We start from the raw sequence: 14,287 nt of genomic DNA on the forward strand, positions 1-14,287 counted from the left end.
GAACCGGAAGGGGCGGGACGTGGCGCGGCGGCGCTGGCGGTGGCGGTGAGCGCGGTTGGCGCGCGCGCTCGGGGCCTGCTGGCGGTAACGGGCGGGGCCGGGCCGGGGGCTGGGGACCGGGGACGGGGCGGGTCGCGACCCGCCGCTCCCTCCCCTCCACACTCCGCCTCCCCCTCAGGCCCGGGCCGATATGGCGGTCTGGCCCCTGGTGGTGGTGGCGGCGGCGGCGCGGGGGGAGTGTCTGGGCCGGGGGGCGGCGGCGGGCCCAGCTCGGGCGGGCGGGGTTGGGTCCCCCCCGGGGATCTCGTTGCTGAGGAGAGGGTGCCCGGGGTAGGGCGGGTGTTCGCCGGGGAAGGGTCGGTGCGCTCTGGTTCGGGTTAGGGGGGGTCGGGGGGGTTTGCGGGGCCCGGGGTGGGGTTGCCCCCTGAGGGGGTTTGTTGCCCTCTAAGGGGGGTTTGATGCCCCCAGAGATGGGTCAAGCTGGGTTTGGGTTAGGGGGGGGCGTGGGGGCTGTGGGCCCCTAAGTGGTGTTGCCCCCGGGGCAGGGTTGTAGCCCCCAGAGATGGGTCGGATCGAGTTTGGGTTAGGGGAGGTCGGGGGGGGCTGTGGGCCCCGGGGTGAGGTCGCCCCCTAAGGGGGTTTGTTGCCCCCAGAGATGGGTCGGATCGAGTTTGGGTTAGGGGAGGTCGGGGGGACTGTGGGCCCCGGGGTGAGGTCACCGCCTAAGGGGGTTTCTTACCCCCAGAGATGGATCAGGCTGAGTTTGGGTTAGGGGGGAGCAGGGGGGCTGTGGGCCCCGGGGTGGGGTTGCCCCCTAAGGGGGTTTGTTGCCCCCAGAGATGGGTCAGGCCAGCTTTGGGTTAGGGGTGGTCGTGGGGGCTGTGGGTCCCAGGATGGGGTTGCCCCCTAAGGGGGGTTTGGTACCCCCAGAGATGGGTCAGGCCTGAGGGGAAATGGGGCCACGTTGCACCCGGGGGCGGGGTGTCGGGGTGGAATTGCCCCCTGGGAGGGGGTCCCAGCCAGAGGGCGAGGGGTGCTGTGGCCCCTGGGTGGGGCTGGGCTGGGGCTGTGGGGCCCTCTTGGGGGGGGTGGCTGCGGCGAAAGGGGGGGGGGGGCCCTCAGTCCTCTAGAGAGAGCTGGGGGGGGGGCAGAGGGGACTGGGGGGAACAGATTGGGTCCCTGGTGCCTTGCTGATCCCCTTTTTCCGCCCCTCCTTGTCCCGCTGCAGTGCACCTTCCGTCTTCCTGCTTCGCCCCGGTCCCAGCCCGGGCTGCTGCTCCTGTCTCTGGAAATATGTCCGAGGGAGTGGATCTGATTGATATTTACGCTGACGAGGAATTCAACCAGGTGAGCGGCACCTCTGGGTGAGCAGATCCCCCTCTCTTGGGGGAGAACACCATTACCGGCATCGGCACGCTCATTAGCGAGGTGCTGGAGCCGTTAACGTGGATGTAGCCACCGGCTGGCGCGTACACAGGGAGCGGAGGCAGAGGGTGCGACCGGTGCGCCCAGGAAAGGGTGGTGCAGCGCTGGAGAGTCCCTGCGGGGAACCGAGAGCTGGGACCCTTCCTAAATCCTGGTGGCTGTGGGGAATAAAGGGTTTTTCTGTGCGTTTCACCAGAGATTCAACACGTGGATGGTCATAAAATGTTTGGGAGGAGGAGGCGGGGTTTGGACCAGAATGTTTGCCAGGGCAGCGATGAGCGGGGATCGAAGCGGGGATAGCTGGTTGGCGCCTGGTTGGAGAAATGAGAAATCCAAACTGGAAGAGGCACCGCCAGGGAACTGCACGGTGAGGGGACCCAGAGCACCGAACCTGCGGGCACGCCGAGACTGGGAAGCTGTGATGGGGACTCGCTGCAGTCGGAGAGATGCCCGTGTGCCGCTTCTTCCACCCCAGGGCTGTCTGGGACTCACAGGAAGAAGTGACAGAGAGGGGGAGGTGTGCAGCTGTTAGAGCAGCACATTTTAGAGAGTTTGGGCATCCGGGAGAGCAAGTGTGAACACAGATGTTTGAAGATTAAAAACTGCCGGGGAAAACCCATGGAGAAAAGTGGCGAGCGAGCCGCGTGAACTGGAAGCAAAACAGGCGGAGGAAGGAATCACCGTGAGCTCCCAGAGGGCTGGAGAGGAGCTGAGGGCGATAAAGCCTTTGTTCTGAGAAGACGGGAGGTTATCAGGTGAGAAAACGCCGTGGGTGAGACCTTCAGGGAAAAGTGAAACGGCGGAAACAGTATTAACTGCCCCGGAGCCAAGGGGACTGCGAGGTGCTTTCCAGGAGCAGGAGTTCTCCGCTGAGAGCAGTTGCCTTGGAGAAGGGGAGGCTCTAAAATTGCCAAAATAACGGGAACCTCACTGGAAAGGTGAGTTGCAAAACAAATTGTGCTGCCTGTAGCAGCCACGCAGCCCTGCCCGGACACTCTCCTGCTCTGAAATACCGCTTCCTGCATCCTTCCTGAAAAAATCCTGGAATAAACCCGATTCCTTGTATATTAAATGATAGTACTGTGCTGGACCGAACGGAACTGCTCTGGCTTAGGAATAGCCTCAATGGACATGTTTTCGTGCAATTTGCCTTTAAAAGAATTGGGGAAGTAGGTATAGCTGGATTTGGGAGTGGAAGGGAGAGCTGGATTGATGCGGGAATACGGGTGGAAGGTGCGGATTAAGAAAACGCGTGGAGGTCGCTGGGCTGGGGTTTAGAAATGGGCAGAATAACCAGGAAACTTCATTTATGGCAATTAACGCTGAATGCTGAAGGGAAGCAGGGAAAGCGGACGTGGTATCCAGCGTCGGGAGAAGGAGAGCTGGGACGTTGGCGGGCACGAGTTGGAAAGTCTGAAATGTCTCAGGGGACAACGGATCAACAACGGACGAGTGGGAGGATTTAACGGGAGAACTCTGCTGCTGCTTGACGGGTGCTCTGCAGGGACGGGCCAGCGCTGCCTGTGCCCGCAGGTAGGCTTTACCGCCAAGGCTCAGCCCCCAGGTGGCCTGGAGCTGGAAAAGTGACAAAAACAGTGGCTTGAGTTGACTGGAAATGTCACCTGGGGAGTTGAGAGTGTCTCGGATGGGTCTGGTCTCCTCTCGGTGGAGTTTTGAGGATCTTCGGGTGTAAAGAAGTTAAGCAGCGTTGAGAGGAGGACGGAGCAAGCCTGGCTGCACGGCATGGAACGATTTAACTGCAGGCTTTTGGGGACAGGACACAAAAGATCTTTGACGCAGGCAAGTAGATGGAGGCTTCTTAAAGCTGGAAGTGATTATCAAAGCTGTCAACTCCAGCATCTCGCTCGCCTCAGGCTGCGCGGCGGCTGGAAGAAACCCAGAGTTAATCCGTGCACGATGTCGCGCGTGGGATCAAAGCAGGGTGGGAAGGTGCCCTGGATGCCCTGTGGTCGCTGTGGCACACCAGGGACGCCAGCGTGGTTCCCAATCCCCCAGCGCATGTGGTAATTAGCGGTGATGGTGCCCGGCTTCGTCCCCGTGCACCTCGCAAGGCGTCGCGGGTGGGTTCAGGGTGCGTTTGCTGCGTCAAGGTTTGAATAGCGGTGAAGGTGTTCGCTGACGGGGTGGTGGGGGATGCAAGAAGCCTCTCGCTACCGTGCGTTTCGAGCGATGGTCTGCAAATTCAGTGCGATGGCAAGGGCAGAGACCGGCAGGGCGGAGTGTAAGCATTTGGACTGTGAGTATTTCTACACCATTTTCCCATCCGGCCGTTAGTTTTTAAAGGAGAGCATTTTTTTTTTTAGCCATCCCAGAGGATCTCTAAAAATTCTTAAGCTGAAGTATCCTCTAAGTAGCATAACTGAGGGCTTCTGAGCAATTTCTCCTCTACTCCCCCCCCTGTTTTTGTTCTCGGCTTTCTGAAACTTTCAGGCAGAAATCTTCCAGCTTTGGGCCGTGTCCAGAGGCGCTTGGTGGGGGTAGGAGTGTGGGAGGCGGATTAAACAAACAGTTGAGCTGTTTTGAGAATGAGTACAAAAATACTGCTCCCTGTTGAAATTCTTGTAACCTTTATATCAGCTCTGCAGCTGAAATTGCCGGATGCAAAAGTTACAAGTTGCCTTAGAAATGGATATTGCTGTCAAGAAGAGTGTTTTGGGGGGAAATGGTTTGATTTTTTTGTATTTCCGTGACACTTTGAAAGCTGTGTGCTGAGCGCTTTTCCCTGTCTCTCCCCTGAGCTCGCAAAGGGCCGTGATGTATGTGTGCGGTTCCCTGACCCTCACAGCGTAGGGGATTTAACCACCTCGCGCTGTCTCCAGCAGATGTTGTCCAAACTGCCTCTGAAGTCCCAGAATTTAAAATCGGGGAGCAGAGCCTCCGTTTTTTTGAGCGGCATGCAGGACCTGTGCGTTCCTCCCGCGGGCCAGATACTAACGTAGTAATTTGTAGCGTGAAATGATGCTCGGCGCGCGCGCGCTGAATCCGGGTGAGCAATTAGTCTGAAGATCCGTAGTAAACACAGCACTTGCTGCACACTCCAAATTAAATATAGCCGGGAACAGAGTGGGAATTGGAAGGCAGATCTAGGACACTTGAGTTTCGCAGCTCAGAAGCTTCCTCGGCGGCTGGTTCGTGCCGTGAAAGGCTGCGTTGCCGAGGGGAGCGGAGACGGCGTGCGTGCGTCTGTGTGTGCAGACGGCGTGTGGAGCTCCTACCCTGAAGAGGGCTCTGCTGGCCCAAAACCGGGCGAGCTTGGGGTGGCCAGCAGGGTTTGAAGGTGGGTGCGCAACCCCCAGGCTGGATTTGCGAAGGTTGTGGCCTCCAAGGAGCGAGAGGCTCGTCCATTTGAGGGCGTTTGGTTTTCCACCACTGAACTCTTGCCCTTTGCACGCTGACAAAAAGGGGAGCTGCTTCCTGGTGGCCTCCCAGAGCAGCAAGTTGGGTCTTGCCCCGTTGTTCGGGAGAGCTGACATCCCAGTGAGCCAGTCCTCCGCTCCTGTGGGGCGTGTGCTGGAGCTCAGCGGAGGAGCAGGCAGAAAAGCTTTTAATTGGAAGTTGGGGGGTGGAAAAATCAAGACAGCATCAATCCCCAGTGGGGTAAAGTCTCGTGGCTCTGCTTCTTGGAGTTTTCCTCCCTCCTCCACCTCCTTACGGGTAAAAAATGCTCCAGGGTTGTGTCAAGCATCGTGAAGCAGAGCCCATCGCCCTGTCTTCGGGGCACCGTTAATCCTCATTATTGGGGAAAGGAGATGCTGATCCCATTGCGGTGGGGCTTGGGTTAATGCCTGGCCAGTCGGAGAGCTGGGCAGCTGGACTGGAGATGTACCAGAGGGAATTCCACCACGCGCAGGAGGAAGAGCAGACTGGAGGAATCGTGGTGGATTCCACGAGTGAGGGGTGGTCGTAAGCCTGGGGCAGGCTGTAGTTTTTTGCAAGGCAGTGGAGAAGAGCTGCGCGGTGCCAAGAGGGGTCTGTGGGTACAAGGGGGAAGTGCGAGGAGTTGTCATTGCAAAAAAAAAATGAAGTGCCAAACGAGGGACACGCCGTCAGAGACATCAGCGTGCCACTGAGGGGAGGGGACAGGGCTCCGAGCCAGAGGAGCTGGCTCCTGAGAGATAACAGGCACCGGATCTGTTTGCTGTGGCTTCATTCGTGGCGGTGATTCGCCACCTTCTAACTGTGAACAGACCCGAGACAAGTGCTTTGGGTGCTAAACCTTTGGACTCGGGGCTTTGTGCTTCCTCGAAAGAGCTCGTGCATGCAGTGAACTGGGACGACTGGTTTGTAAACGGTGAGCGAAGGAGGCTTCCTAACCTCCAGCATCGCCCCTCCAGGCACGGCGGGGCACCTGCGGCAGAGCGAGATAGTTTTTAAGCATCTCCTGTGGGGGTCGGTGGTTGGCTTCTGCTGGATGGTCGGTGTTGGAGGACTCCAGCGGAACGGGACAGTCCTCCAGAGCCCACCATTTAGGCTCTTACCAGCCCACGGGCCCCCTTCTGGGCTGCGGTTTCACCCCGGGGGTCTCCCCTCTGCGGAAGCGCTCACGGTCTCTCCCCTCGCAGGACTCTGAATTCAGTAATGCTGATCAGATGGATCTGTACGACGACGTGTTAGCAGCCAGCTCGCAACCCGCCGAAAGCCGCACCAGCACCTCGGAGCCACCCCCGGAGATCCGTCAGGAGCCGTCCCCCAAGCCCAACAGCAAATCTCCCGCCATCCTCTACACATACAGCGGGCTGCGCAACAAGAGAGCCGCCGTCTACGTGGGCAGCTTCTCCTGGGTGAGTGGGATCGCTGCCTGGCCGCGCTCGTCTGCCGAGGGGGTCTCCAGATCGCCTGTGTGGGCATTGCGGGGTCTCCTGTGGTGCATACGCAGATGGGGGTCCTCCAGAGAAACCCCTGAGGGGCTGCTGGGCTCTTTGGGGGTGCTGTTCCTCTTCAGTCCACGCTGACCCAGTGTCCCAGGCTGGGTCATGAGCTCTGATCCTCAGGGAAAAGGGATTCATAGCCTTGAGTGGCTTCAGATCCAGTCTGGGGCGAGTGACCGGTGGCCACAGTGCCTCCCTCGCACTGGTCGCTGCCCCCACCTGGTTCTACCTTCCTGGGGGGCTGCGCGGGGAAATCTTCTGTTGATGGGTACAGGGAGAATCCTGGGAAGGCTTTGTCTTGTCCAGAGAATAGAGACCTCTCGTAGCCATACCCAGAGCCTGTTTCAGACTTGAGGCTTGTTTTAAATGAGGGTCTCTAGGGGTGTCTGTACTCAAACGCGCTGCCCCAGCCCCCTGAGCGCTGAGCCTGGGTTAGCTGGGGAGGCAGCGGGACCCCGCAAAGGGCTGCGTGAGCTGACACCGGCCTCTCTCCTCTTCCTCTCAGTGGACAACTGACCAGCAGCTGATCCAGACCATCCGCTCCGTTGGTGTCTACGACGTAGTGGAGCTAAAATTCGCCGAGAACCGAGCCAATGGCCAGTCGAAAGGGTGAGAACTGAGGGGGAAGGGGGGAACTAGGCCTTCATAGCCACGTCCTCTGCGTTGCGGGGAGTGAGGGGACAGCCGATGTTTTTCCTGGCTGGCACTGGTGATGCGCAGCCTGCCTGGAGCTGGGATGGTAAAGCGGAGACTCCCAAACAGGATGGGAAAGAGAGGAGGGGGCACGTAACACCAGACTGGGCTCAGCTTGCCAGGGAAGGCGGCGGGAGGTGGTGGTGCTGGGTGGTCTCTGCCAGCGAGGACGGATGGAGCCCTGTGGGGTCTGGCAGGGGGTCCCTACCCCCTACCGGGGGGTGGAATCGCGTGGGGCTGGCTCTTGCCGGCTGACGGCCGGGTTTTCCCGCAGGTACGCAGAGGTGGTGGTGGCCTCCGAGAACTCGGTCCACAAACTCCTGGAGCTCCTGCCCGGCAAAATCCTCAACGGGGATAAGGTGGAGGTGAGGCTGGCAACCCGGCAGAACCTGTCACAGTTCGAGGCGCAGGCTCGCAAACGTGAGTTGAGGCGAAGGCACGCTGGCGGGTCTGGGGGGGGGGGGGCCTCCGTGCTGTGCAGCAGCTCCCGCGGGCCCCCGCAGATCCCCAGCAAAGCTGTCAGGCCGAACCCACCGAGACCTCGGGGTTGGGGGGGACGCCGCCAGGAGTCTCTGGGGGTTGTTTCCTGTTGCTGCTGAGTCTGATTAGATCCTGACCCGAGTCTTTATGATCCCCTTTTAGGTGCTCACACACTGCGAAGATCCCTCGTAGCCTCCTCCTCCTCCTCTCCAAACTGAATGGGCTTAAGCTCTTCAGCCTATCAACATAGCTAAGACCCTCCATATCTATTAGTAGCTCTTCTCTGGATCTCCTCCAGAATTTGTCCATCCCTGCGGAGGTAAGGTGCCCAACACTGGACGCAGTATTCCAGCTGGGGCCTGGCCGTGGGCTTTCTACAATGGCAATAGGTGGTCCTCGCCTCACTCCGCAGCGATGTGACGCCCCAGCCCTGTGCCGGGGGAGCTCCGCGGAGCCGCAGGGACTGTCCTGGCAGGAGCGTGTACGAGGAGGTCTTGGCCAGCTGTGGTCATTGTAGATCCCGTGGCTCATTTCACGCAAGGAAAAACCCTTCTTTCTAAGCGCCCTGGCCCAGTTGCAGTTGGGGTAGCCGTGACCTTCGCACCCTCCCTTCAGCTCCAGTGCCCGCGGTGATCCGCTGCTTGGCAGCACCGTGCGCTGTTAGATGGTGTCCCGACCTGCCCTCACGTTTCGGTGGAGCAGGGCGTGTTCCCTTCTCCCACCTCTCGCCTCGCCGGGCATGGGGAGGCTGAGTTTCGGCCTGTCCCGAGCTCACATGAACCCTTGCTCGGCAGCGCCGGTGCCCGAACGGGGCCCTGCTTGACGGCCGTCAGAGCGGCAAGGCCCGGTGGGGAGCCGTGGCTCCCCCGAGGGGCTTGGGCAGAGGCAGTGCCCTCCGTCGTACCTCTCCTGTTTCATCCTCGAAGCCTTTTTGGACACAGCAAGGGTTCCCTTCCTTCTCTTCAGGCCCTGAGTTTTCTTTTCTCCAGCAGCTCCGTTGCTGTCGGCACTTGGGTTCTGTCCCCTCGTGTTCCTCCGTGCTCAGGCCTTTCCGAACCCACAGGCTCTCTGGGTCATTTAATGTCTTTGGGGACTCAGGACCACCCAAAGCGACCTCTCTGCTGGGGATCTCTCGCCGTTTCCTGTGGCTTTTCGCTTCTGTCCCCGTAACCTGCTCCCGCTTGCTCGGCGGCTTCCGCAGAGCCCCGTTGGCTGAGAGCGAGCGTCCCTGGGGCACCGTGCGGGCAGCCGGGGTCTTGCTGGAGAGCTGGTACCCTCTTGGAGGCACGTGGAAGCGGAGGCTACGTTTGGCTGGCTGGATCTTTCTCTGGGCACCTTGAGCTCTCCCGAGGCCGGACCTCACTGGGGCTGCGGGAGAGGACAGTCCTTGCGCCGGTCGCCGTGGGTGGGGAGGAAGAGGAGGAGGAGGAGGAGGTTTCCGAGACCTGCAGGTCCTCTGGCTGCGACTCATGGCTCTTTTCCTGTGCTGCTTGCAGGTGTGCCGCCGAGGGCTCACTCCCGGGACTCCGTGGACTCAGTGGATGGCCGTGCCACGCCGACGGAGAATGCCTTGCCGCCTGCCCGCTTGGAGAAACCCCCCTCTGTCCTGCCTTTTTTCAACCGCCCCCCCGCCGCCCTGCCCCTCATGGGGCTGCCCCCGCCGCCGATGCCGCCCCCGCCACCCCTCTCCTCCGGCTTCGGCGTCCCCCCGCCTCCTCCCGGCATCCACTACCAGCATCTCATGCCCCCGCCGCCTCGACTGCCCCCCCACCTGGCTGTGCCACCCCCGGGGGCTGTCCCCCCTGCCCTACACCTCAACCCTGCCTTCTTCCCCCCACCCAACGCGGCACTGGGTCCTCCACCGGACACCTACGGCAAGGCCATGGCCCCCTACAACCACAGCAGGTGAGATGGGGCGGAGGAAGGGGGCGGGGGTACCGAACTGGGGGGGGGCTACGCTGACCCCCACGTGTGCCTCCTGCACAGCCGGGAGCTCGGCCCACCACCTCCCCCTGTGAGCGAAGTGGAGTTCGAGGAGATCATGAACAGGAACCGGGCGATCTCCAGCAGCGCCATTTCCAAGGCAGTGTCCGGCGCCAGCGCAGGTAACGGTGACCGTGTCCCCACACGCCCCGTTGTGTCCCGTCCCCCCCCCCCCACCCCATCCCACGGCAGGTCCGCATCCCTCAGCCCTGCTCTGCTCCCCCCAGGCGATTACAGCGACGCCATTGAGACCCTCCTCACGGCCATCGCCGTCATCAAGCAGTCCCGCGTCGCCAACGACGAGCGGTGCCGCGTCCTCCTCTCGTCCCTCAAAGACTGTCTGCACGGCATCGAAGCCAAGTCCTACAGCACGAGCGCCAGCAGCAGCTCCTCCAGGTACTGGTGGCTCTGGAGCCACGTGGGGGTGGCTTCGTTGCACCCCATCTTGATAATTAACTCGCTGTCTCTCTCCCCGCACCAGCGAGATCCTCCCTGGAGGTGACCGAAAGCCTTTTCTTCTTTTTTTTTTTTCCCCTAGGAAAAGACACCGATCTCGGGAGCGCTCTCCCAGCCGGTCCCGCGAAAGCAGCCGGCGACACCGGGACCTTCTCCACAGTGAGGATCGGCACGAAGACTATTTCCAGGAGCGGAACCGGGAGCACGAGCGACATCGGGACAGGGACAGAGAGAGGGACCGGCATCACTGAGACAGGTGAGCCGGTGACAGGGCGCTGCAGTGCCGTGGTGCGGGGTCTCGAGGGCCGAGGGGGTGGGAAGGGTGCTCAGTGCTGCTCTGACCGCTCCTCTCGTCTCTCCCCGCAGGAGTTTGGCAGTAAGTGGTTTTTAATGGACTCGTATCTCCTCACCTCGACCAGGACTACGTGACCGAGGCCGCTCCACCTCCCCCACCCCTTCCCCGCCACCCTCGACTCTCTCCGGGCACCCGAGGAAAGCCGTGCCGTGCCCCGGCGGGACTCCCACCGACACCTCGTGGCCTTTGGGGCCTGAGCCCTTGCCCGCACCCACCGCTACTGCTGCTTCCCGGGGAGAGGCGGGGAGCCGGGGAACGCCCGGACCGCCCTGCTCCGCTCTGTGGACATTTGGACCCAAAGAGAAATGGTGCTTTTTTTCCACGGAGGGAGGTTTGTGAGCCCTTTCCTCTCCGGGGGTGGCTGAAGGGGATGGATCCCGTGCCGTGGAGTGCGGGGGCTCGCAGGCGCACGGCTCCCAGCCCCGTGCCTGGGTTCGCTGGAAGCGGTATGGGGTCTTCTGCCACGTACCATCCTCTCGCCTCATCTGGGGACACTCCTGTCCCCATCACACCCTGGCGGTCCCAGCATGGGCCACCCTGTCCCGTCAGATGCTGCGCTGCGCTACGCCTCTGAGAGGGGAGCATGGGCTCTCTCTCCTCTCTGCCCTGGGGACTGGGGGGCTGGAGCTGGGCTGGGGGGTCGCCCCCTCCCTCTGCCACAACGTTCCGCGCCGGCTCGCCGCAGCGGCATCACCACCTCCGCTCTCATCTCCCAAAAAACCAGCTCCAAGCGCTGGTGGGGCCTTGCGCGGAGCCGGCCTCTCCCGCAGCACCTTCCTTGTTTTAGAGGAAGCAGAGGAGGCAGGGCAGGCTGTGACCGCCCCCCCACCCCATGTCCGGCTGCCCTCGGGGACCGCTTGTCCCCCGGGTGGTGCTGGGGGCTCTCCCTTCCCCAGCCCGGCTGCGCAGCCAGGCAGGAGCCCCCCGATCCCCACGCCTCTCCGGGCTGCAGGGACCTCACACGGGTCCCCCCAGCAGGAGAGGGGGAGCCCGAGGCGGGGTGGGGGGGGTCAGGGTGAGCTGAGAGTGGACACAGGGTGACTTCGAGAGCGGGTGCCAGCCCCCAGGGCTGCTGGCCGGGCGGCGTCACCCTCTGAACTGTTGCTGGACAGGAGAAACCCAGCTCTGGAGGTCTTTTAGGGTAAAATCCCGTGAAAAAAAATATTAAAAAAAAAAAACAAAACAACCCATCTTGTAAAGTATCACGAGGTGCCGGCGAAGCGGGTGAGTGCCGGGAGGAGGTGGGGGGAAGCGCTCGGTGGGAGAGTTCTGTTTTTTTACTTACCGACACAAATTTTTAGTTTCTTTCCAAATAGTGGGGGGAAAAGTGCAGAGCAAACCCCTATTAACCACCCAGCGAGGCGCTGCCCCTCCTGCTCGCAGTGACTAGATTTGTTTGTCTTTCTGATAGGTTGGAAATTGTGTAATAAACTTGATGACGTTGTCAATCTTTTATACGGCGCTGTCGGGTCCTTCTGTTGCCACCGTCTTTTTAGGTAATGAGTGGGGGTGAGGGTGTTTTAGGGCCACTGTGGGAGGGAAGAGCAGCGCTTGGGGACTATTAGTGGCCCTGTGGCTGCCGTCCCCGACCCTCACCATCCTCTGACACTTCTGAGGGGCTCCTGTGCCCCCCAAGCTGTCTCAGGGGGCAGCGGGGCAGTGCTGGAAGCTCCTCAAGCGCTTCACGCCCAGCCCGCTGCCCCCCGGGGGGAAGCCACGTGCCCAGGCAGCAGGTAAAAATAAATATTTATTGGAAAATAGTGAATTATTCTGAGAAGGCAGTAGAAAAAAAAAAAAAAAAATAATTCTCCGTACCTCGAACTGACCTGCGTGTCACAAGCCCTGGAGGCCGCGTCCCGGGTGGCCGCGGGTTGGGTGGAGATGTCCCCTGCCCGCGGGCACCGGCGTGGGTCTGGTTTGGGTGGCGGAGCCAGCAGCGGGGCTCCCCGCCACCTCGCGTACCTGTGCCGGGTCCTTTGGCGCGGCGCGGGGCCTCAGTACGAATCCACGCTGCCAAGAAGGAAAATTGGGGACATGTCAGCGCCAAACCGGGATGGCAGCTCACTGCGCTGGCACCCAGGCGTCACCCAGCTCCCTGCATGGCAGCGGTACCTGGAAAAGGAGACCAGCAGGAGGACGCCCAGCAGCAGCTCCATGGCATAGAAGAGGAGGAGGATGGCGCTGAGGATGGCTTCCAGACGCAGGGCATAGGTCTGCAGCAGCAGGTAATAGGTCGCCATCACGGCCGCCGGGACGGTCAGGGCCAGGCTGATGGAGAGCGGCACCTTCCGCTGGCACAGGTTGCCCTTGGACCCTGGGGGGCACACGGTTAGGGGGGGTGTCCCCCACAAGGCCTGTGGGCCCCTTAGGAGTGGGGGGACACGGTGAACAGCACCACCACAGTGCCAGGGGTTCCCTGGGGGCTCTGGAGCCCCGTGTCACCCTGGGAGACACCGCTGTCCCTGCACTGCTGCTTTCCCCAGGACTCAGAATGGTTAGAGTTGGAAGGGACCTTAAAGCCCACCCAGTGCCACCCCCTGCCCTGGGCAGGGACACCTCCCATTAGCCCAGGTTGCTCCAAGCCCCGTCCAACCTGGCCTTGAACCCCTCCAGGGATGGGGCAGCCACAGCTTCTCTGGGCAACCTGGGCCAGGGGCTCACCACCCTCACAGCCAAGAATTTCTTCCCAATATCTCATCCAAATCTCCCCTCTTGCAGTGGAAAACCCTTCCCCCTCGTCCCATGGCTCCCCTCCCTGATCCAGAGTCCCTCCCCAGCTTTCCTGGAGCCCCTGGAGGGACTGGAAGGGGCTGGAAGGTCTCCCCGGAGCCTTCTCTTCTCCAGGCTGAACCCCCCCAGCTCTCTCAGCCTGTCCTCTCAGCAGAGGGGCTCCAGCCCTCCCAGCATCTCCGGGGCCTCCTCTGGCCCCGCTCCGACACCTCCGTGTCCTTCTGCTGTTGGTGGCCCAGACTGGAGGCAGCACTGCAGGGGGGTCTCCCAGAGCGGAGCAGAGGGGCAGAATCCCCCCCCTCGCCCTGCTGCCCACGCTGCTGGGGATGCAGCCCAGGACATGGGGGGTTCTGGGCTGCCAGCACACATTGCCAGCTTGTGTTGAGCTTCTCATACACCAACACCCCCAAGTCCTTCTCCTCAGGGCTGCTCTCCAGCCATTCTCCACTCAGCCTGGATTTGTGCTTGGGGTTGCCCTGACCCAGCGTTTGGCCTGGTTGAACTCCATGAGGTTTGCATGGACCCACCTCTCCAGCCTGTCCGGATCCCTCTGGATGCCATAAAGTAGACGACTTACCGAAGAAGATGCGGGTGGCCTCAGTGCCGAGGTAGAGGAAGAGCAGCACCACGTCCAGCACCAGGTTGGTGAAGGGGTAGGGCAGCAGCAGCACTGCGGGCACAGCCATGGCCACCCTCAGGGCCTGCACCCACAGCCTGGCCTCAGGGCAGGGGGCTGCTCCCCTGGGGGTGCCCGGGAGGGGGCTGGGATGGGGGGCTCACCTTTGTACACGAAGACGAAGGCCTCCAGGAGGAAGTAGGTAGCGCTGTACCAGCCGTTGAGGAAAAGCAGGACCTGAAGCGGCGCCGAGGAGCGCTGGCGGCCTGCGGGGCCCAAGGCGGCCGTGGGCGGGGGCGGCCCGGCCCGGCTCCCCCCCACCTCCCGCCGAACCGCGGGCCCGCTCCAGGCTCCGCTGCGCCTTGGCCGGCTCCCGGTCCCACCCAACGCCCCGCTGTCCCCCCGCCCCACCGCGGCTCTTGGCCCCGCCGCCCACAGCGGCCCCGCACTCACTCCTGGGCGCCATCTTCCATCTCCATGGGAACCGCCGCCGCCGCCCTCGCTCCCGGCGGCGCTGGGCGGGAAAGCGGCCTCCGCCGCTCTCTCCGTCCCTCTCTATGGTTCAGGAGGACCGAGCCCCTGAATCGCCGGTTCGAGTCCCGCCGCCGGGCCAGAACCGGGGCTAAGAGATCGGGTGGGTGGGTAGCCCCGGTAGCCCTA

At 61.9% G+C, this 14,287-nt stretch overlaps 2 protein-coding genes across 3 annotated transcripts; one reads left to right on the forward strand and one right to left on the reverse strand.

The window, feature by feature from the left end:
• The first annotated feature begins 1 nt into the window (after window position 1).
• Window positions 2-11,736, forward strand: CPSF7 (cleavage and polyadenylation specific factor 7). 2 transcript variants are annotated; one of them, XM_054201554.1, is made up of 10 exons: window positions 2-45; window positions 1,229-1,347; window positions 6,009-6,227; window positions 6,820-6,923; window positions 7,282-7,427; window positions 8,984-9,392; window positions 9,474-9,592; window positions 9,698-9,866; window positions 10,009-10,182; window positions 10,293-11,736. In XM_054201554.1, the coding sequence occupies exons 2-9, from the start codon at window positions 1,294-1,296 to the stop codon at window positions 10,175-10,177; spliced, it is 1,389 nt and encodes a 462-aa protein (XP_054057529.1). In that variant the 5' UTR covers window positions 2-45; window positions 1,229-1,293; the 3' UTR covers window positions 10,178-10,182; window positions 10,293-11,736. The 2 variants fall into 2 exon arrangements, with proteins under 2 accessions (XP_054057529.1, XP_054057530.1); XM_054201555.1 differs by having other exon boundaries at window positions 17-84.
• A 358-nt stretch (window positions 11,737-12,094) lies between these two features.
• Window positions 12,095-14,148, reverse strand: TMEM216 (transmembrane protein 216). The gene is made up of 5 exons (XM_054201589.1): window positions 14,081-14,148; window positions 13,792-13,893; window positions 13,589-13,681; window positions 12,394-12,595; window positions 12,095-12,291 (listed from the first exon to the last, which is right to left on the reverse strand). Exons 1-5 carry the CDS (start codon window positions 14,091-14,093, stop codon window positions 12,276-12,278), a joined length of 426 nt encoding a protein of 141 aa, XP_054057564.1. The 5' UTR covers window positions 14,094-14,148; the 3' UTR covers window positions 12,095-12,275.
• Between the last annotated feature and the right edge of the window lie 139 nt (window positions 14,149-14,287).

Source organism: Rissa tridactyla, chromosome 4 (genome assembly GCF_028500815.1).
Source record: "Rissa tridactyla isolate bRisTri1 chromosome 4, bRisTri1.patW.cur.20221130, whole genome shotgun sequence".
Taxonomy (NCBI): Eukaryota; Metazoa; Chordata; class Aves; order Charadriiformes; family Laridae; genus Rissa; species Rissa tridactyla.

Coding starts and splice junctions, on each gene's coding strand:
- CPSF7 (XM_054201554.1), top strand. CDS start 1,294: ATGTCCGAGGGAGTGGATCTGATTGATATTTACGCTGACGAGGAATTC. Junction 6,228..6,819: donor ACGTGGGCAGCTTCTCCTGG/GTGAGTGGGATC, acceptor TCTTCCTCTCAG/TGGACAACTGACCAGCAGCT. Junction 9,593..9,697: donor AGTGTCCGGCGCCAGCGCAG/GTAACGGTGACC, acceptor TGCTCCCCCCAG/GCGATTACAGCGACGCCATT.
- TMEM216 (XM_054201589.1), bottom strand. Junction 13,682..13,791: donor CTTCGTCTTCGTGTACAAAG/GTGAGCCCCCCA, acceptor CTGTGCCCGCAG/TGCTGCTGCTGCCCTACCCC. Junction 12,596..13,588: donor GGCCACCCGCATCTTCTTCG/GTAAGTCGTCTA, acceptor TGTGCCCCCCAG/GGTCCAAGGGCAACCTGTGC.